This window comes from Bos taurus, chromosome 24 (genome assembly GCF_002263795.3).
Source record: "Bos taurus isolate L1 Dominette 01449 registration number 42190680 breed Hereford chromosome 24, ARS-UCD2.0, whole genome shotgun sequence".
NCBI classification, from domain to species: domain Eukaryota; kingdom Metazoa; phylum Chordata; class Mammalia; order Artiodactyla; family Bovidae; genus Bos; species Bos taurus.
Window position 1 is genome coordinate 52,880,509 of NC_037351.1, and position 22,018 is coordinate 52,902,526.

The 22,018-nt window shown below is 37.6% G+C and overlaps 1 protein-coding gene across 2 annotated transcripts in view; it reads left to right on the forward strand.

Annotated features, from left to right (window-relative positions):
* DCC (DCC netrin 1 receptor) overlaps positions 1-22,018 on the forward strand; it is a 1,296,534-nt gene that overhangs the window by 1,143,102 nt on the left and 131,414 nt on the right. For both annotated transcript variants that reach the window (XM_059881088.1, XM_059881089.1), the window contains exons 19-21: positions 2,054-2,161; positions 11,313-11,507; positions 18,645-18,677. In XM_059881088.1, the coding sequence (XP_059737071.1) occupies positions 2,054-2,161; positions 11,313-11,507; positions 18,645-18,677 (336 nt within the window). The remainder of the gene's footprint in view (positions 1-2,053; positions 2,162-11,312; positions 11,508-18,644; positions 18,678-22,018) is intronic.

Below are 22,018 nucleotides of genomic sequence, written 5' to 3' on the forward strand. Positions count from 1 at the left end.
TGTAATGGCACCCCACTCTAGTACTCTTGCCTGGAAAATCCCATGGACGGAGGGGCCTGGTAGGCTGCAGTCCATGGGGTCACCAAGAGTCGGGCACGACTGAGCGACTTCCCTTTCACTTTTCACTTTCATGCATTGGAGAAGGAAATGGCAACCCACTCCAGTGTTCTTGCCTGGAGAATCCCAGGGACAGAGGAGCCTAGTGGGCTGCTGTCTATGGGGTCGCACAGAGTCGGACATGACTGAAGCGACTTAGCAGCAGCAGCAGCAGGTGAATGTAATACAGAAGCACTCCTGTGCAGAGATCAGGAAATTGCTCTGAACCCCAGTGTGGAAGTTAGATACATTCCTCAGCTGCCTACGTCACATCTAGGGTAACTGGAAAAGACGATGGACAGTAGACTGGGGCACTGCGAGTTACCTGGAAGGAAAAGGAACTGCATTTCAAGCGTAACCAGGGAGAAAGCAGGTCAAAGGGAGTCTGAAAGATACTAGATGAGGTTGGCCAGTTTGCTGTTGCCTTTGAAGTATATTTAAACTTTTGATGAGCAACACACAGGGGAAGAAAAGTCTTTTTATCCTTCCAGGCTTTTGGCTGAGAGTCCCTGTAATAAGAGACAGAGGAACAGGAAGAAAACAGATGTCTGATAATAAGTATAGATTTGTGTACATGGAAGATATCCAAGAAAACAGTAATCCCCTCAAATGGCCACCATCTTCAATACTGTCTCCAGCTAAAGACAAAGATGCTGAGGGGTTAGGGAGCCAGTAACAGGAATTTTTCAGACAAATTGCAATAATCGAGGGCGTGGTCATCATGTACACTGAAGTCTCTGTCTCCTTGTCATCCTCCGCTTACTGGTACAAAGAGGGAAATAAAATGGTAGTCGCTCAGTCATGTCCAACTCTTTGCGACCCCATGGACTGTAGCCCCGGGCTCCTCTGTCAGTGGAAATCTCCAGGCAAGAATACTACAGTGGGTTGCCATGCTCTTCTCCAGGGGATCTTTCCCCCCAGCGATCGAACCTGGGTCTCACATTGCAGACAGATTCTTTATCGTCTGAGCACCAGGGAAGCCCATGGCACATAAAGGGGGATACCTTATAAAACATAAATTTCTCTTTTATGACAGGGTAACTTTACTTGGTTTTCAGAACTTTTCCTCTGTCTGCTTTTTTTTTAAAAAAAAAATAATCAACTTAAGATAATTCTTATTCCAAAGAGGCAAAATATTTGGGGGTGGTGATTTCTGCTCCCCTCAAACAACATTGGGAAGAGTAGCTCTAAGCAAGACAGGGTTTCTTGACATCTTTACTTCCTACCAGTTTGATCCTTCTGCCAAGGCAGGAGATGCAAGAGAGGCAGGTTCGATCCCTGGGAAAGGAAGATCTCCTGAAAAAGGGAATGGCAACCCACTCCGGTATTCTTGCCTGGGAAATCCCATGGACAAAGGAGCCTGGTGGGCTATAGTCCACGGGGTTGCCAAGAGTCAGACATGATTAAGTGACTGAGCACACACATGCAGGTTGATACTCAGACCCTCATAGATTCCTTGTCTCCTCTATTTTCAAATATTTCTTTTCCTTCTTGTTGGAAAATAACTAGATGTTACCTAAGCAAGATGTTGTGACCTGCATTTAAATTCATTTTTTAAGGAAAAATAGTATTAGGTGAACTTTCATTTACAAATCCTGCAATTGTAACAGAATTTTTGTTTCTCAGAGACATGTAGCCATTGATGTTGCTAACTTTTATAATGGTTCTTGAATTTTAGTGAATTGCTCATTTTAAAATGCCAATTATACTTTTCTCTAGAGTCATACATATTCCGTTTTCCTCTCTATATGCTCACCTTTGAAAGGCAGTTAACTTCTTGGAAAAATATTAATTTCTGTGTCTTTTGTTAATTCAGATACTTAAATCATCCATGGTAAAATAAGCATGATGTATGGCATGATAGATCCTGCGTGTCAGCATCATGATTAGAAGCCCCATAAATGTCTGTTTTCTTTCACATCCAATGACAAGACCATGTTTCTGTTTCATCTCACAGCCCCGACCTCTGCTCCTAAGGATTTGACAGTCATTACTCGAGAAGGGAAGCCTCGCGCTGTCATCGTGAGCTGGCAGCCTCCCTTGGAAGCCAATGGGAAGATTACTGGTAGGCATCTCAGCTTTATTTCCTGTGCTGCTCCGCATGGCCTGCCGTGGCTTACCTCCAGCACGCCACTCAAACCTCTTATGTATTAGGTTTCTGTCCCAGCATCTCAGTTGACTCTTGACCCTCTCTGATTGTCTCCTCTTAACCGCTGCTGACCTTGGAATTCTTCTAATGGAGCCTACAAATACACACCCCAGCACATTTCCTTTGTGTTGCTTCCTGAAAGATGTGTATTCCAATTAGTGTAGACCTTCTGTGTTTCATTCTGGGCAGCATTAGGATAACCTCCTGACAGAACTCCTTTGAGCCTAAATGACTAAAAATAAGCCAGTTGTTGGGCAATTATAAAACACAAAAGACACTTAATGACCATGTATTTTCCTAGGAAACATAGGAAGGAGGCTTGTCTGAGGGTTTTTAGTTTCTCACTTAGCTCTTAGCTTCTTACTTAAATCATAAGGTTCAGAAAACACTTGATATTGATGGATGGAAATTGAACTTAATGAATATTTCACAGTGACAGATTTTATTTTGCCAAATATTACGGATAACATCGATGCCTAATTAAAGCATCCATTAGAAGCTTGTAATGTTAATTTAGTATGAAAAATATAATGGAGTTCTATCAGAGATTTTGCATGTAAATGATCACTTTAGGCTTTTAATAGATGTCTCCATAGCATATAATTATTATGAAAAATATTGTATAACGAAAAATGCGCACATTATAGTCTAACTTGAACCATTGGGTTAGGCACATGTAAGAGTCACTCCTGTTTCTTCATTTTTGCATACCAAAAGCGGATCTTGTAAATTAACAAAGCAATTCAGCCGTTCTCTGATACAGAGATAAGCATGGGAATGACAGTTCAGATGGCACACTTACTTGATGTGAGTTACTTTTTGAATTTTACAAAATGAAAAGGTAATGTGAAAATTCCAAATGTGTTTTAAATTTAAGCTGAAGACTTGTTTTCTCTAAGACATTGCTCTTCCTACAATAGCAAACAGAATTTTAATTTGAGCTGACAAATATGGGGGGAGAAAAAAAAGAGGGACATGAAATCTTCCCAGCATATGATATACTCAGTTGTCACTCTGCCAGACCTTCTAAAACTGAGGCTGGCTCATTCTAATTTTTTGTTTTTCTCCACTCAGTGTTAGGTTTCTCCACTCTCTTCATTGGTTCTATCTCAGTACTTTTTGAGATTCTGATTTGTTTACATGATGGCTTCCATTATGTTATTAACAGTTGTTTATAAGCATATGGTAAGTCAACAGATAGTAATTTTAAGAAGAAAACAGTCCAGAATAGGAATTGTCTGAATAAAAATAAGTTCTAATAGAAAAAAATATACTTTGGGGTAAAGGATAAAATAAGTCATATATTACCCAGTTCTTCACTCTATTTAAATAAATCTCACCAAATGGTCTATGCAAAAAATAGAATGTGTTTTCAACTCTGAAAAAAAAAGCTTAATTTTGCTTTTCAGTTGGAACAAAAAATGGAAGTCGGCCCCATATTAAGAAATGTAAATTAATCTGAGCGATAAGATTTTGTGTGCTAATGTCACAGTGCATGTATAAGAAACTGTGTCCACATATTTTATTTAGAAGTGTATGTTCAGTAATTCTCATTACTAAAAATCTATTCTTTCACAATTGCATAGTTTAAGTATGAAAAGAACTAATTTTCCCCTCTAAAGAATAGTTTATTTGTTAAAGTCAGTTTATAATTATCAGTCTAAGTTATTTTGACTCTATTCAACAGGCAGCAAACACTAAGAACCTTTAAAACAACTTTAAATAACACTTAAAACAACTTCCGTTCCATGCATGTTTTGATACTTTCATTCAAATCAATTCCAAAAAATAGTATGATAAGACATTTAAAGCACCAGCTCTTTAGACTGAGGGCCCAGATCTTCTGCACTCAGTTTCTTGTGAAAGTCCAAAGGAAGATGTGAGTTCTCTTCCAGTGTGTCGGGGCACATGTCTACCTGTGTGGAGGAATATACTCCTGTCCTGCTTCCATATTTCTTTGTTTTCCCAAATCCCTCTATGCCCACAGCAGAACAGGATGGTTAAGAACCCAGCCTTCTGATGGAGATGCCTGAGCAAGTTATTTCATCTGCCTGAGTCTCACTTTAGGACTCCTTTTATAGAATTGTTATCATAAAGGACTGAGAACAGTCCCTGATACCCTGTCAGCACTGAAATAATTCAGTGATTATTCTTCCCAGTTGCAATTCATTCTAGAGCAGGTGTTCATTAATGTACTCTGCTCAGAACCCAGACCATCAAGTTGTAAGTGTAGATAATGATGAACGTACATGTGTGGGTGTGTGGGTGTGCACACGCATGAGTCAGTTCTGTCTGACTCAGTGACCCCACGGATGGCAGCCTGACAGGCTCCTCGATCCATGGGGCTTTTCAGCAAGGATAGCGGAGTGGGTTGTCGTTTCCTCCTCCAGGGGATCTTCCCACCCAGGGATCAAACCTATGTCTCCTGTGTCTCCTGCATTGCAGGCAGCTTCTTTACCACTGAGCCATATAGATGTGTGTATATAAGTATACATAGATTTATATTTCAAAAAGATGAAACAAAAAATGTTGAAAAGGGAGATCCAGATTATTCCAGTGCCTCAGTTCCTTGATCATAAGCTGGCAGCTTGGGAATTTAGACTGATATTTTCAGAAGAAAATGGTTCAAAATGAATTAAACATTTAGTATAAGCTTGTCATTCTCCTCAGCACTTTTGTATTATAAGTAGTCATATGTTCCCTATTTTTCTGTTTTGAAATAAAGAGTCAAGGGCCTTCTGGGGTAAATAATTCTCCTAAAGTCAAATAACCAAGAAATAGCAGAGCTAGGATATAAAACTCAGGCTCATACTCTTAGCTACTACACTAAGCTTTGTTCTTCTTACTAGTACTGGCCCAAATCAGTGACAGTCAACGGATTTATGACTTAATTTGTCTGAGGAGGGATTGAGCATGGAAGGTTTTTAAAACTCCCCGTGTGATTTTAATATATAATTACATTTGTGAAACATTGATCTACATAAATGCAGCATCCAACATTAAGATCAAACACCAATATAGATAGAAGAGAGCTTCAGAAATTGTTTCCTTATCAATGCCGTCTAATGACTAAGGTTACACCCTCTTTTTCTGTGTGATTTGATACTCTAGTCTCAGTCCTTCCCTTGAAATTCTCTTCTCGCTTGACTTTTGTAAAACTGCCTAACCACTTTTCTTCCCAATTCCAGGCTGTAATTTCTCAGTCCTTTTCTTCCACTTGTTCCAGAAGTGCTATTTCCCAGAACGCAGATCTTTTCATTCCTTTTGTTATTTTCTCTGAAAAAAGTTATCCACACTATAGCCAGGACTTCAGTGAACTTGCAATTAATGCCTCTGAAATCTGTATCTCCATCCAAGGCGTTCTATATATACACATTCTATCTCATACTGTACATTTGCACTTCTCTGTCGTACTGGAAACTCGTTCTACTCCCCAGCCCCTCTTTCTGCCGTTCTTCTCTTTTTAGTCTAACACCCACCACAAACAGCCAAGTGATGCACTGTTATATTCTGGAATAGGTTGTTAGCTCATTGAGATTGTGAACCGAGCTGGACACTCACACTGGAATCACACGTGTCTAATACTCTTACTTGCATCTTTTCAGAAGCTTCCACCATTCACCCAACTGCAGAAGGTGGCAACTTAGTCTCATCTTGACTTTTCCTGTCCATCCCCTTTCCATATTATCATGCGAGAAAATCTAAATGCTTATAGTACAAGGCTGAAAACTCTAGGAGAACAGGGTTCAGATTTTGTTCAATTCTTTCTCCCCAGTAACAATATCTTTGACACTCAATAGGTAATTACTAAACATCTGTTGAGTGGAACAGTCATCAAATTGATATTCAATATATTATTTAACTTGACTCTGTAGTGCCAGCTTCCAAACAAGGTATTTCTTAAGCCTTCTTAATATAAATAAACAAAAGCTTTAGCATTTACCAGATAGTTACTATGTAAAGATAATTTAATAGAAATACCCCTATATTTTAAGTTTTTAAAGCACATTATCTCACAGCAGCTTGTTTTCTGATAAGTTAATTAAGACATACCTTGGATGAAGCAAGTTGCTCAAGGTTGCAACAAAGCTAGTTAATATTAGCAATATTACTTGAGGTCAGGCCTCCCTGAATCCATAACCCATAATTTTTGACCACAAAAAAATAGGAAATTGGTCGTCATTTTTAATATATCTACCTCTATGTGCATATATTTATTAGAATCAGTTCTTTAAAGATGAGAAGCCCCGTTTGGGCTGAGCTCCTTGCTGGGAGGGGCCAGTTCTGTATGGTCTTCCCGGTTCTTATCAGCCTCCTGATCCTTGGAAAGGAATCAGCCATGAGTGGAAGTATGGAAAAGGGCAGAAGAGAGATGAGAGGTGGAGGTGAATACTTTCTGACACTTTGCTTCTGGAATGACAAATACCTATTCATATACATGCATGTGAGCTAAGTCACTTCAGTCGTGTCCAGCTCTTTGTGCCCTAAGCACTGTAGCCCGCCAGGCTCCTCTGTCTGTGGGATTCTCTAGGCAAGAATACTGGAGTGGGTTGCCATGCCCTCCTCCAGGGGATCTTCCCGAACCAGGGATCGAACCCATGTCTCTTATGTCTCCTGCACTGGCAGGCTTTTTTTTTTTTTTTTTAACCACTAGCACCATCTGGGAAGCCCAGCTATTTGTATAAGTAGAGTCAAAATGAAAGATGCATGATGCTATGTTTTATATGTATTTAGACAAATGGTATTCCCATGTGAGAATGCCCAGGTAAATTAATAAACCCAAAAGGTTTTGCAACCTATGGTAGAGTATAATACTCTCTCAGTCAGTGTGGTGGATAAGAGATAAAAATAAAGCAGAAAAAACATAAAATTAGATACAGAGGAATGAACATATAGATACAGAAAGGTAGCGGCAGACCTATAAATGCATCCCAACTTGTATGGTTATATGGAACTCTCCAAGGTGAGACTTCAGTGGTGGACTCAATAGCCTCAAAGCACATTAAACTCATTCACCAAATGGAATTCTATGGTTTCTCTAAGGCCAGATTTTAGAGTTCTGAGTCATGTGGTCTGTTTATGTTCTCCATCTCAGTTTTCAAATTTATAACCAATGATGGTTCTTTTTATTTTAATAAGTTTAAGAAAATTGCTTAAACACAAATTGGGGTCAGAACTTGATGTGGCACTTTTAGCTTTACTTGTGTGATGCCAGAACTGTCATTTTTTAAAACATTTTATTTATTATTATTATTATTTTGGCCACACCATGTGGTATGTGGGATCTTAGTTCCCCAACCAGGGATCTAACCCACACCCCCTGCAGTGGGAGCGTGATGCCTTAACCCTAACCCTAACCCTAACCACTGGACTGGGAAGGAAGTCCAGGGAAGTCCCGGAACTGTCATTTTAAAATGCTTCAGTGAATACTCTTCACATAGAAAAACTTACAGTGAAGGCAAGCATTGTATTCTCATTTGCTAGATGGAGAAAATAAGGAATAATTGTAGCCAACATGGGATGGGAGCACAGCCATCCAAACTTTGAAGTTTGTCATGGTCTTACAAGAGCCCATGAAAACTTGAACAATTTCATTAAATGTCATGAATTTAAAACTTAAATACTTACAGGCTAAGGGGATTTATTTAATAAGTGAGTTTCAATACCTATTATCCAGAGACTATTAGTTTTTTTGAAGAATAAGAAGTAATATAAGACATGGCTCCTGAACTAAAGGAATGTTTTTATTCTCTTGAAGAGATAAGATATGCACTTAATAAGAGCTGGCAAAGTATGACTAGTGCCAGGCCCTTCTTTTCAATAGATGTGGTTTCTTTGGGCACAAAAATGGAGACTCCTCTGGCTTAAAGAGTAGTAGGAGATTTTATTGATGTTGACCACAGGGGCTGAGTTCTCAGTGAATGGACACCTATGAGTCAGAAACAACTCCTTTATCCAATGGTATTTTACAATCCCTTTTGAACTGCAGTCTTCCAATTTTAATACCATCCAGAGGGAGGAGTCATATAACCTTTATAAATTTTGCAGACTTTTTTTTTTTGTAAGTCCTTTATCTTCCCCTGAGCTTTCCACATCTTGGACATTCATATTTGTAGCATCAACATCTCAACAAATATATTACAAAAATTACTGAATTAACATGATCAACTAAAGCAGTGATTCCTGACTATACTGGAAGACAGAAGTCAGATGGGGTGCAGGTTCCTGGGGTTACCAGAAACCTATTATACTCGTCACCACTGTGTAACAGCATCACCACAAATTCAGCAGCTTAAAAGCACATGCACTTGCGATCTCACTGTTTCTGTCAATCGGAATCCAATCACAATTTAGCCGGGTAATCTGCTTTAAGGTCTCTTACAAAGTGGTAATCAAGGTGTTGGCTTCTGCTGATGTCTCACTTGAGGCTTACCTGGGGAAACACTTGCATCTAAGCATATGTAGTTGTTGGCAGGACTCAGTTGCTCACTGGCTGTTGATCAGTTCCAGCCTCAGTTCCTTGACACGTGGTCTTCTCCATCTGGCAACCTGTTTCATCAAAGCCAACAAGGGAGTCTGCTAGCAAGACAGAAGTTACAACTTATGTAACATCATCATGGAAGCAGCAGTCCATGACATTTGCTTTATTCTGTTGGTTAAAAGCAAGCCTTAGGTCCCGTCTAAACTCAGAGAGAAAGGACTGCACAAAGGTATAACTACCAGGAGGCAGGCATAATTGGGGTTGATCAAAGACTTGTCTACAATCTCTCAAATCAAAATGCCCTCAGCCAGGGAGAGGCTCAGTGGGACAAATTAAGAGAACAGCATTGACATAATGTGCTACCACGTGTAAAATAGCCAGTGGGAACCTGATGCATATATAACACACAGGGAGCTCAGCTCGGTGTGCTGTGATGACCTGGAGGGGTGGGAGGGAGGCTCAGGAGTGAAGGGATATATGTTTACATATAACTGATTTATGTTGTTACACAGCAGAAACTAACACAACATTGTTAGTTTTAATTTTAATTTTAAATTAAAAAAATTTTAAACCGAAATACCCTTTCTTGAACTCTGTGGTTTGTAACTTATACCTAGTCCCCAGGTAATACTTATGATGAGGCAGATTTGAGAAACAACAAACTCAGAAAAAGTGGAAGCCAAATTAAAATAGATGCAAGCTATCGGCATTGACAAGAATTTAAGAGAAATGGACTTCCAGAAGAGGTAATTTGTGGCATTGCTTAATCCTAAAGAATCACAAGGAAGAAGTATCCAGTTCACTGTCTAGAACACATCCCCTAAACCGAGATGTAATTCTGTAAATCACTATAGGATTAAGTGAAAATGATACAAAATCATATAAGTATTCTTCTATGTATTGGAATGGATTACAGAGTTTACAGAAAGGAGAGCTCACTATAGAGGAAGGTTTCATATGTTAGATGTAGCTTAAACTGGACCTTGATGGATGGGTAGAAATTGGATGAAGAAAGAAAGGGAAGGTGAAGTGGTGTGAAGAATGAGAGGGAAGTAGGAATGAGCACAGCATCAAAATCAGTCTTCCTGAGTAAGGGATGTGCTGAGATGTAAGAAGTGTGCATGCTTGTTTTGGCAGGGAAATGAATCTGAGTTAGAGAACCTTCTGACATGACCTCTGAAGGAACTGTATGAAGGTCCCCGGTCAAAATGGGACAAGTGGGACTGAAAAGGAAGGACTAGGGGAATCAAAGGAGGATAACTGTTTTTTTTTTTTTTTTTTTAGAGCTTTCTTTTTTATCATAGTATAACTGCTTTACATTGTCCTGTTAGTTTCTGGTGTACAACAGAGTGGATCAGTTATATGCATACATATATCCTCTCCCTCTTGAGCCTCCCTCCAACCACCCCCATCCCACCTCTCTAGGTCATCACAGAGCACCAAGCTGAGCTTCCTCTGCTACGGAGACAATTGGTTTTAAAAGTGTTACGTAAGAAGAAATGTATTCAATCCATAAGCTCAGACCTAGAGATAAAGTTGATGGCCTATCTAATGCAGATACCATTGCAGAATTTTAATAGAGATAGCGGCTGACCACATTCATGTAGCAAAGGCACCTGCGATGAGTTGTTTTATAGTTTATATTGCAGTATTATCTGATATATATGGTAATATAAAGTGATGAATTAGTGCTTTAAAATAAAAGCTACCTTAAACATTAGCCAAATAAAATGTTAGAGTATAAATAGTTTACAGGAATAACTAGATCTGTTTGGGTGCATATAAGATTACCACCATTGAGAACGCTACTGTTATTCAAGTAACATATCCCCTAACACAGAGGATGAATGATACTATCAAATGATGAATTTATTAATGTTTGAAATATTAACTAGATAACCTACAGTAATCCAAAAATACTTCTTCTTTCTGTTTGTTTATTTTTGCTTAGGTGGGATGGGCTAGGGGAAAGAGTGTTGGATTTTTAGTATGGCAATAGAGGATTTATCCTAGCCCTTTTATCAGTTAGCTTGGGTTCTGCTCAGCTTTATCATCTATGAAAAGAGAGCAACAGTATCCCTGCCAACCTCACCGAGTTATTACAGTAATCAAATATGATCATTTATTTTTATGACACTTTAAAAATATTGGGCATTTTATACTTTTCGATGTATTTTTATTATTTAAACACTAGCCAAAATAAACATTACTTATTTTCATTATTGGATACAGTGAAAATGACAGACTTGTTATCTGTCTTTTAAGTTTTTCCTCATGTTTGAATATTAGAGCAAACCAATAATCAGGATTTACAGACAGCAAAAACCTCACATTTTTAAATATGGCAGATAGTTTTATAACAGCTTATTCCATTTTTTAGATTCTGTACACTAAAGTAATTCTTTTTCTAATCTTTGTAATACCAAAAAAAAAAAAAATCATTACTTGCCAAACTGGATACTGCACTTTATACTTGTGGATATGTAATAATCCTTGAAAATTGTATTGGGGAAACATGGATGTTTGGAAACAAGTAACGCATGTAGTCAGTACACTAGACAAAGTTGTGTTCATTTATTTTTGCAGCTTACATCTTGTTTTACACCTTGGACAAGAACATTCCAATTGATGACTGGATTATGGAAACAATCAGTGGTGATCGGCTTACTCATCAAATCATGGATCTCAACCTGGACACTGTGTATTACTTTCGAATCCAAGCACGAAATGCCAAAGGAGTGGGGCCTCTCTCAGATCCCATCCTCTTCAGGACTCTGAAAGGTTGGAATCATTTCCTGTCATTTCCTTTTCTTTCTTTTTTTTTCCCCCCCTATGGAGCGGTTATAAAATAATTTTGAAGTCTGTTTAGGGAATTGACTTAAACCATCTCTGTTGGCACCATAACTACAGTGGACATTCAAAAGAAGTTAAAATGCAAATTAAAACCAAAATGCGATATCACCTCAAGCCTGTTAGGATGAGTGTCATCCAAAAGACAAGAGACGACAAACGCTGCCTTGACTGTGCAGGAGAGAGAGCCTAGTGCACCGTCTGGGTGTGTAAATTGGTGCAGCCGCTGCGGAAAACAGTATGGAGGTGCCTCAAAAAGTTACAAGTAAAAATACCATATGATCTAGCAATTCCACTTCTGGGAATATATTCAAAGAAGACAATAACATTAACTCTCTAAGATACCTGCATCCTGATGTTCATAGAAGTACTATGCACAACAGCCAAGACACGGAACCAGCATAATGTCCATTGATGGGTATAACAGAATATACATATAATGGAATATTACTCAGCCACACAAAAAAGCATGGAAATCCTACCATCTGTGACAGTATGGATGGACCTTGAAGGTGTTAACTTCTTCATAAGTTAAAGAAATCAGAGAGAAAGCCAAATGCTGTATGGTTTCACTAATATATGGGACCTAAACAAACAGATAAACACCAAATTCAGGAAAAGAGATCAGATTGGTGGTTATCAAAGGTAGGAGGTGATGAGGGAAGGATTTGGAGGAAAGTAATTAAAAGGTACAAACTTTCAGTTATAAGAGATGTAGGTACTAGGGAGGTAATAAACACATGATAACTATAGTTAACACTGCCGTCTGATATACAGGAAAGTTGTTAAGAGAGTAGATTCCAATAGTTATCGTGAAAAAAATTTTTTCCTTTTTATTGTATTCATACAAGATAATGGTTATTAACTAAAGCTATTATGATAATCATTTCACAATATGTGTAAATAAATCATCTTGCTGTATATCTTATACAGTGATGTGGAGTTTCCCAGATGGTGCTGGTGATAAAGAATCTGCCTGCCAATGCAAGAGATGCAGGTTCGATCCCTGGGTTGGGAAGATCCCCTGGAAGAGGGCATGGCAACCCTCTCCAGTATCCTTGTCTGGAGATTCCTATGTACAGAGGAGTCTGGCGAGCTACAGTGCATAGCATCGCAAAGAGTTGGATACAACTGAAGTGACTTAGGATGCATGTCAGTTATTTCTTAAATAATTGAAAAAAATTGGAAACAAACAAATATGATAAAAGATAATTAATTAAAAGTTACCTTTTTATGCTGAAAGCCAGCATGCCAAAGAAATATCTATTATATTATTACATTTTCTGTCATCAACACAAAGCAGACATATTTAACTTGACTTTTTTTCCATTATACTCCTTTTGGAATTTTGTATTGGTTTCATATATATGGGCTCTATTCACAATATAATAAAACACTTTAACCATTGTATCTAAGGGATAAAAATTAAAAAGCATTTTATTGCATGAACTGCATGCATACTATCTACTACCAAGTTTAAGTATTTCCTTTCAGGAACTAGTGTTCTTATTAAAAGAAATTTTGATATGGCAAGACAGAAAATCTCAAACAAAATTAATTTTTTTTAAGGACACAGAGTAGCAACATGAAAAAAAATGTCTTGCATCATGATTACTAGAAGAAAACTCTACATGCTTACAAGTATAAAAATCACTGCTCAATCTAAGGATAGTTGTATGTTTATACAGTAAAATAAAAGGCCTGAGATTATAGTGACTACTTCATAATGACCTTCATATAAGTTCTTTCTGTTTTAGAGCACAGCATTATTTTTTTTTTTTGAGGATGAATGATTTCAAGAGCCTCTATTATTTAGCAATTGAAAATAATTCAGATGTTCCATAGTTGATATATAAACATGTACATTTAAGGTATTATATGTGTTATTGTCGCTAAGTCATGTCCAACTCTTTGCCACTCCGTGAACTGCAGCCCACTAGGCTCCTCTGTCCATGGAATTTCCCAGGCAGGACTACTGGAGTGAGTTGCCATTTCCTTCTCAGGGGATCTTTTTAACCCAGGGATCAAACTTATGTCTACTGCTTGGGAGACAGATTCCTTACCATCTGAGCCACCAGGGAAGCCTTTTAAGAAGGATACTTGGTTTTTAAATCCCTTACCACCTTATGCCCATATATCTGTCTGAAACCTTAACAAAACATGATGGCAAACAACTGACAAATTAGAAAGATGTATCTGAGTTGACATTTTTACCCATTTACTTGGACAAACTAAAGAAGAGACTTAGAATAACTAGATAGCCCATTTCTCAGTTCTCCTAGGAAAAATACTCTAATAAACAGTAGACATTTGGATGCTGGTGATTGAGCTGTTCAAAAGCTAGATTTGGTAGCAGCTAATCTGAAAGTTTGCCAAGAACATGCAAATAAGCATTCAGCCTAAGCCTACATGACAGCTCTTTCACGACAGAGTAGAAGTTGGAAGGAAGGCAAGAGGAAAATGAGCCAGTCTTCGCCTATCCAGGTTTTTAGGACTTCATGTCTAAATCAGATTTAACTCCAAATGAGCAATTGAAAGGAAACTGGTCATTCATTTTGTGCGAGCATGAAATGTAACTAGATAATGTTTCACAAATGATTCATCTTTATCTATAGACAAGTGCCAAACTAATTTCATGCTTACAATGTATGCCAACTAGAGATCTCACAGAGGGTTTAAGATAACTTAAGACATCCAAATGTATTAAGCAGCAGAGAGATGAGTTATCTCAGGATTTATAGGCTCATATTGATCACCATCCTGTGGATTATTTAATGAACTTCATATCCCATTTGGTACTATTTACTCTAAGTGCCCTGAACTCATCCATGAGATGTTTAAGAGTAAGAACAAATTCAAGATATGTTATATGTCACAATAGTCCATAAGGGTTATTTCTAATATCATGATATGAATATTTAAGATTATCTACCCTAAGTATATCGTATTCAATTAATAGACAATTAGATTTTTATGCTGTCTGGTGCTGTGCTTAGTCGCTCAGTCGTATCCCATTCTTTGCAACCCCATGGACTATAGCCCACCAGACTCCTCTGTCCATGAGGATTCACCAGGCAAGTATACTGCAGTGGGTTGCCATGTACTCCTCCAGGGAATCTTCCCAACCCAGGGATCGAACCCACGTCTCCCGCACTGCAGGCAGATTCTTTATCATCTGAGCCATGAAGGAAGCCCATGGTCTTACAGTAAACTAAGTTTTGGATGTCTTAAGTATGTTTTAAATGATTCAGACATTGATGTTGCCTATCTTTATCAACAATTAATATTGCATAGGCACGAATCTTGTATGTATGTCACATGACAGATAGTCTAAGGTAAATAAATTACTCATCATAAGAGATTTGAAGCCACAGTGAATCACATCTACACTAAAGATAAAATGCTCTCTGATTTAAGATTTTCTGTTTCCAAAGCTACTTCAAAATATAAGGCCTCTGTTCATCAGAATGTAATGTCTGACAGACAGAAAGGCTCCCTTATTGTCCTGAAGCTGAGGAAACTCTCAGTGGTCTATGAGAGTTGCAAATTGTGCATTAGTCAGTCGTTAAGAGCATCACTGGAGAAGGCAACGGCAACCCACCCCAGTACTCTTGCCTGGAAAATCCCATGGACGGAGGAGCCTCGTACGCTGCAGTCCATGGGGTCGCTAGGAGTCGGACACGACTGAGCGACTTCACTTTCACTTTTCACTTTCATGCATTGGAGAAGGAAATGGCAACCCACTCCAGTGTTCTTGCCTGGAGAATCCCAGGGACGGGGGAGCTGGTGGGCTGCCGTCTATGAGGTTGCACAGAGTCGGACACAACTGAAGTGACTTAGCAGCAGCAGCAGCAACAGTAGCAGCAAGAGCATCATTTTCTCATGCTCAGTCTTTGTAAAGATAGAAGCATTTTCTACTAGAGAGTAAGGTTTTACTGTTTTTATTTGGCCACCAGTCAGAGAAGTACAGGAAACTCAATCTGTAATCACTGGTTAAATGGATGCTTATAACGTAAAAGGAATTAAGTTATCATTGTCTTTTTTATTTTTTTGTACATGCATTGTACAACATTGTACATATATGCAGTAGATCTGATTCTTTCTTTGGAATGTTAATTGGAAGAACATTGAACTTCATTCTCTGACCACAGAAGACTCTCCCTTCTCCAGACTCCATATTATGATACCTGCACACTAGAGAAACCTTGGAAAATGTCTGAAATGTATGTTTATTTCTGCCCATCACATGAGTCGTTCCTTCTAGTAAAGTAAGCTTCTCCGTGTTGGACTGTCAAGTAACAAGGAGGAAGAACATTCCTGAAGGATTAGACCAAAGAGGGCATCTGTGGAGAGATGAAGTCGTCTCCCGCACAGAGAAGCAGAGTCTTCAGCAGTGGAAGAGCACTAGAATATGGTCTCTTTTCTGGGCATTCTTAATTGCCATTCTGAAATGTTCATCTCTCCCATACAAGGATATGGAACTAAAAGCTGTGCTCCAGAATACAAAAAAGTTTTAGTTTTTAAATAATTTTGTGACAAAGTACATAATATTCGTGATAGGTGACAGGAGAAATTAAAAATTCAAGGCATAAAATTATAATACTTTGGCATTTGTTTTTAATTTTTTTAAGTCATTATTTTCTTTAATAAAAAGTACTTATTAGGACATATTTAGTCCCTGTTGGGAAATATTCTCTAGTATTATTCACCATACCAAATATTTATTTGTTACTTGTCAAAAATTTGGACTACAGGTAATGCATTATGTAATTAAAGACAAAGGGACAGATGAAGAATGGCAATAGGATGAGACTGGTTTTCTTCTCTTATTTTTAATATCATTCCAAAAAGTCCTCACCTATGAGATGCTGATTCAAATAGTTTCTCAAGTGTATTCTGGTCTGACTACCAAACTTTTCCCTTCCTGGCTTGTTTGGTCATATAGACCCTGACATGCCCTTCCTCATTCTTACTGAACACTTGGTGTGGTACTTCTTAAAGCAAAGTGTTCTTCCTTAAAAGCTATATTAGGATCCTTTCTCTGTATGTAGACAATAGATAATGCATTTGCCTCTCAAAAGCACCTCTCATCAACAATTCCCTAATACCATAACAAAATATATTTTGAGACATCATTAGTGTTGATTGGAAAATGGGAGAGAAAAATTAAGGTACACATTAAACTGTAATGATTATATTTGAAAAGACTGGACTAGATGACCTGATGAATTGAAAATTGTTAAATCTTGAGGAGATACAAAGACAGTTATAAAACTTAAAGCTTGTTGAATCTTAATCTAATAAGCATGCTTTTATACATCATTTTCCAAAAAGTGATTCATAATTCAGTCTTCTACTTAGTAAGATATCTTTCCTGGTTTATCTTTTTCATAGACCATGCCTCTGTATTATTTGAAAATGAAACAAATTGCAAATGGTCTCTGGTTTAGGAGTTTGTCCTTCTGTGATATAACATTTATAAACCCTGTATTTGAAAGTGGTTTTACCTACAGCATTATTAAGTATTTTGATTTTATATATTATTTTGCACAATTATTTGTATTCTTTCAACTAAAAGGAAAAGGAAGGACTGCCACCTACAAGATATTTGCTTTAAGTATTTTTCAAACAATAATAATGGATTTGCTATGAGACCACTACATGTAATGAGAAAATAGATTATAGGTTGCTGCCCATCGGAAACCATTATACTTTTCTCTCTCTGACTTTGAGACATATACAAAAAGCAAACCAGCAAATGTGGTAGCCTAAGTGTCTGACTGCAATTAAGTGAGTTAAATAAAGCCATAAGACTCAAAGATCAAAGAAAATCAAGTATAGTTGAAATAAGTCTAACTGATGGAAACTTACAGAGATCTATGTTAGTCAAAATGTCATTTCACAATTTCTAGGAAAGCAGTGTTTCACAGAGATTTACCTCATATTTAGTTACATTTGGTTAACAGAAGACACTTTTCAAAAATTTAGAAATATCTTAAAATCTAACAAATTATTTTCAAGAACAGTATACATAATTCTGTATATGACCAACCTAGACAGCATATTAAAAAGCAGAGACATTACTTTGCCAACAAAGGTCCATCTTGTCAAAGCTATGGTTTTTCCATTAGTCATGTATGGATGTGAGAGTTGGACTATAAACAAAGCTGAGCGCCGAAGAATTGATGCATTTGAACTGTGGTGTTGGAGAAGACTCTTGAGAGTCCCTTGGACTACAAGGAGATCCAACCAGTGCATCCTAAAGGAAATCAGTCCTGAATATTGCTTGAAAGGACTGATGCTGAAGCTGAAGCTCCAATACTTTGGCCACCTGATGCGAAGAACAGAATCATTTGAAAAGACCCTGATGCTGGGAAAGATTGAAGGTGGGAGGAGAAGGGGACAACAGAAGATGAGATGGTTCGATGGCATCATCAACTCAATGGACATGAGTTTGAGTAAACTCTGGGAGATGGTGATGGACAGGGAGGCCTGACGTGCTGCAGTCCATGGGGTCGCAGAGTCGGACACGACAGAGCTACTAAAGTGACTGACTGACTGATACATAATTCATTTAAAATAGTCAACAATTCAGCACCTTGCCTCACAAGGTTTAAAATCAAACCATTTAGATTAAACTTTATAATAATTTATTACTTTACTCTGTTCATCTGAAAATTGGTTCTCTGTTGAAAAACTAAAAATGAATACAAGAAAATAGCTTCCTTAACTTATTTAAAGTATATGGATGATAATTACTTGGTAATAGCATGCATTTATTACTGTTAATTGTATTATTAAACTTGCATGAAAATAATCTTAAGTTTGTTTTTAGAGGACTGTTACAAATAACATTTTTACAACACATTTACACAGCAAAATATTACTTTAAAATTCTTTCTTTAATTTAATGGAAATAATCACAGTAACCAACTCCTTATCAATTTTATTTCAGTAGGGCATTGGCCTTGATATGAGAACTCACTAATAAAACCGTTGGCTAGAAATGTCACCTTTCTTGATGGAAACTGCCAAAATCTAATAATATTATTTCTCTTTCCTCCACAGTGGAACACCCTGACACAATGGCTAATGACCAAGGTTGGTGATTTTCATCCGTCATTTTTCCCTCCTTGGGTCAATGCTGTCTTTTAGAAATGTCGGTCATTATTTCATTTTCTTCTTTCTACCTGGGCCATACACCTGATGAAGCAGACACTAGTGCGATAATTAATCTAGTTAATGAAGTTCTGCTTGGCTGAGGTTTCGGCTCTGATAGGGAGGATGTAAATTTTCTTGAGAGGAAATTGTTTTGTCTCCATTCTGAAGGACCAATTAAAATGTCAAGCTTCTTTGTATGAAATAAATTTTTAGTCTCTGTCTGCACTTCTGAATAATTCACATTAAGTGTAATTAAGCTCAGCATAATTTTCAAGCTGCTCTTGCACCCTTTCATGAGCTCTGGATTAAAGTTCTGTAGCTCGACAGAGAAGACCCATAACTTGTGTGTGCTTTTCCTCTACAATGAGCTGCTTTTCATACAGAAAAACAAAGTTAGGTCAACTTTTTTTAGGGCAATACTTTTGTTCATTTTGAAGCCAGAAAATTTTCATTTTAAGAATAAGGTGCCAGTTTTACTTGCAGTATTTTGTCCTCCTTCCATTCATTTGCTAAAAGCTGATTTGTGTAGAGAAACAGAGATGGTTTTACACAGAGGAAAATGGAAATAAATCAAATCCATCAATTCTCAGGTAGATAGGAATTTATTACCATGATTTCTAGACTGATGTATTAAGATTCCATTTTTTTTGCACAAAGATAATTAGTAGAATGCCACAGGGGGAAAAAAAAAAAAAGAATAGTTTATGCATTTGATTTTTATAGGATGTTGTAGTCTTCCAAAAGCGAGCATTTGGAAATGCTCAGAACTGGTGACCGTTGGTGTTGTGAGTATTGGTTCAGAGCTCACAGCATGTATAATTGTTTCCTGCTTGAGACATTATTGTCAACGTAACCTCCCTACCATCATCATGTCTCTAAGGCATCGTGGTGTAGACTATGCTTTTCAACAAGAATACTTTTCAACTGTTGACAAATACTAAGAATCTGAATGTTGTTTCACTAACAGTAGCAGATTGTCTACATGAGCAGCGTTTTATTTAATGATCCTGTATTCAGGTTTATCTCTGGGTCCTTATATCATCCCTCTGCTTAAGAGAACATGGCCAACACTTCATACAGGCAGTAACTGAAATGATGCAATACACAGAAATGTCCACCCAGGGTTAAATTTTCCATTAATCATTCCCTGATAGCTCAGTTGGTAAAGAATCTGCCTGCAATGGAGGAGATCCTGGTTTGATTCTTGGGTAGGGAAGATCCTGAAGAAGGGATAGGCTACCCACTCCAGTATTCTTGAGGTTCCCTGGTGGCTCACCTGGTAAAGAATCAGCCCACAATGCGGGAGACCTGGGTTTGATCCCTGAATTGGGAAGATACCCTGGAGAAGGGAAAGGCTACCCACTCCAGTATTCTGGCCTGAAGAATTCCATTGACTGTACATGGGGTCGCAAAGAGTCGGACACAACTGAGTGACTTTCACTTCACTTAATCACCTATATGTTCCTGCTTGCTTACACTTAAAATATTTTCGTAAGGTCAGTATCTACTAAACAGTAATATTTGAAAAGCCACTAATGATAAGTAATTGGCAGCTAGCATGTATTTTATTAGGTAAATTAAACATTGGTGCTATCTAAATTCAAGCTGGAATAGTTAATTAGCAGAATTTATAATTTCAATTAAAAATAATTAAAACAACTTTGCATAGCATTCTTAACTTAAATGAATTTGGAGCTTCCACAGGCAGGCAGCTCCTAAGTTTTGAAATTATGTTTACAAAAAGTATATATAGAGAGAAAAAATATGAAAACATTCTTTAAATAACTGAACCAGATGAAAAGTTACATTATTAGCCATTTGAGTGACAGTATGCTCAGGCTTCTCAATGTAGTGGATTTCCAGTTGTTTCTGGATCCCTTTTAATTTTTTTTTTGCTGTTATTTGTTCATTGTTTTGGTAATAATATTTTCAGCTACCAAGAAATATATTTTGTACAGTCTCTTTGGTCACACACTCTCCATGGATTTTACTCAGATCCTCACATTGACAGTGAAATCAGATCAATTCCTGGGAACAAAAGGAATTCCCAAGAATTATTGCCAGTGGCTGTGTTCATATATTCGGGCAATTGTTCTTTTTCTTCATCTGACATTACTTCGATTCTGTCACAGATTATACTACTTGGTCCCTTACTCAAGCACAAGTGTATACAGTTGGTCAAAGTGATAGGTTCTAAATTTTACATCAAACTCTAATTACTTGTAAAAGTGAGAAGGAGTGACAGTATGTAATTTAGTGGTTATAAGCCAGATCTTTAAATTCTTACAAAGAAAGCATATAAAATTTGTTGGCCATCCAAAACTCTTTGAAAACAAAATCAGACTTAGTACTCAAAAAATAACCCAGTTTAAGGATTCCTCTAAGATTGGTGGGAATGATAGGAAAAGGCTGCTTTGAAGATCCCCACTCTCGGCACACAGCAAATCAGCTGGATATGCATTATTGTGCTCTCTGGTAGACCAATGTGTCCCCTTCCCATGGTGAAATGATCCCACAGTTATATTTATGACAAGCGCTGAATTTCTGTTGAGAGAAAATTTGCTCAGAGAGAAAATTTAGTACCCTGGGTCAGAGTTAACCTTGCAAAGATGAATCCTAAATAGAAAAGCAGGAGGTTGAGTTTGACTCATATGAGAAAAAGTGAGAAAAGTTTTGATTGTTTTTTAAAAGTGTCACTGTGATCTCTTGTCACAATTACCTTTTCTTGGAATTTAATATCTCCCTTGAAGGATGTAAATCTGAAAACAAAAAGTCAGTTATGTTTGAGTCGCTTCTGATTGGGGGAAAGTGTTTTCTTCTGAGTAATAGCAATGCTAGCATGAAAATGATGGATGATTTACATAGAACTCCTTTTCCCCTTCATGTAAGTGTAAATTGATCAGATCTAGCGTTTTCACATCTCTTGTTCCACATCTTAATTATTTCTCTAGTCTCTTGTAGGCACAAGCAGCCAATAAGTTTTAAAGTCATCATGGGATTTTAGAGGTTAATTGCAGATTTACTCCTCTGGAGGGTCAGTTGGAGAAGGAAAGTGAGTGGAAAAGATACAGACTGTGTTCCTTTTTTATTTTTCATATTTTGGTAAAAACCCTGTTAATTTGCCTGTGTCTGGGTGGGTGTGTATAACAGTAAAATTAATCCTTGTGAAGCTTTCACCACCAACTGCTATTCTAAGAGCTTAACATGTATTGACTCATTTAATCCACATAATGTGTGTGTGTGCTAAGTCACCACAGACATGTCTGACCCTTTGCCACCAT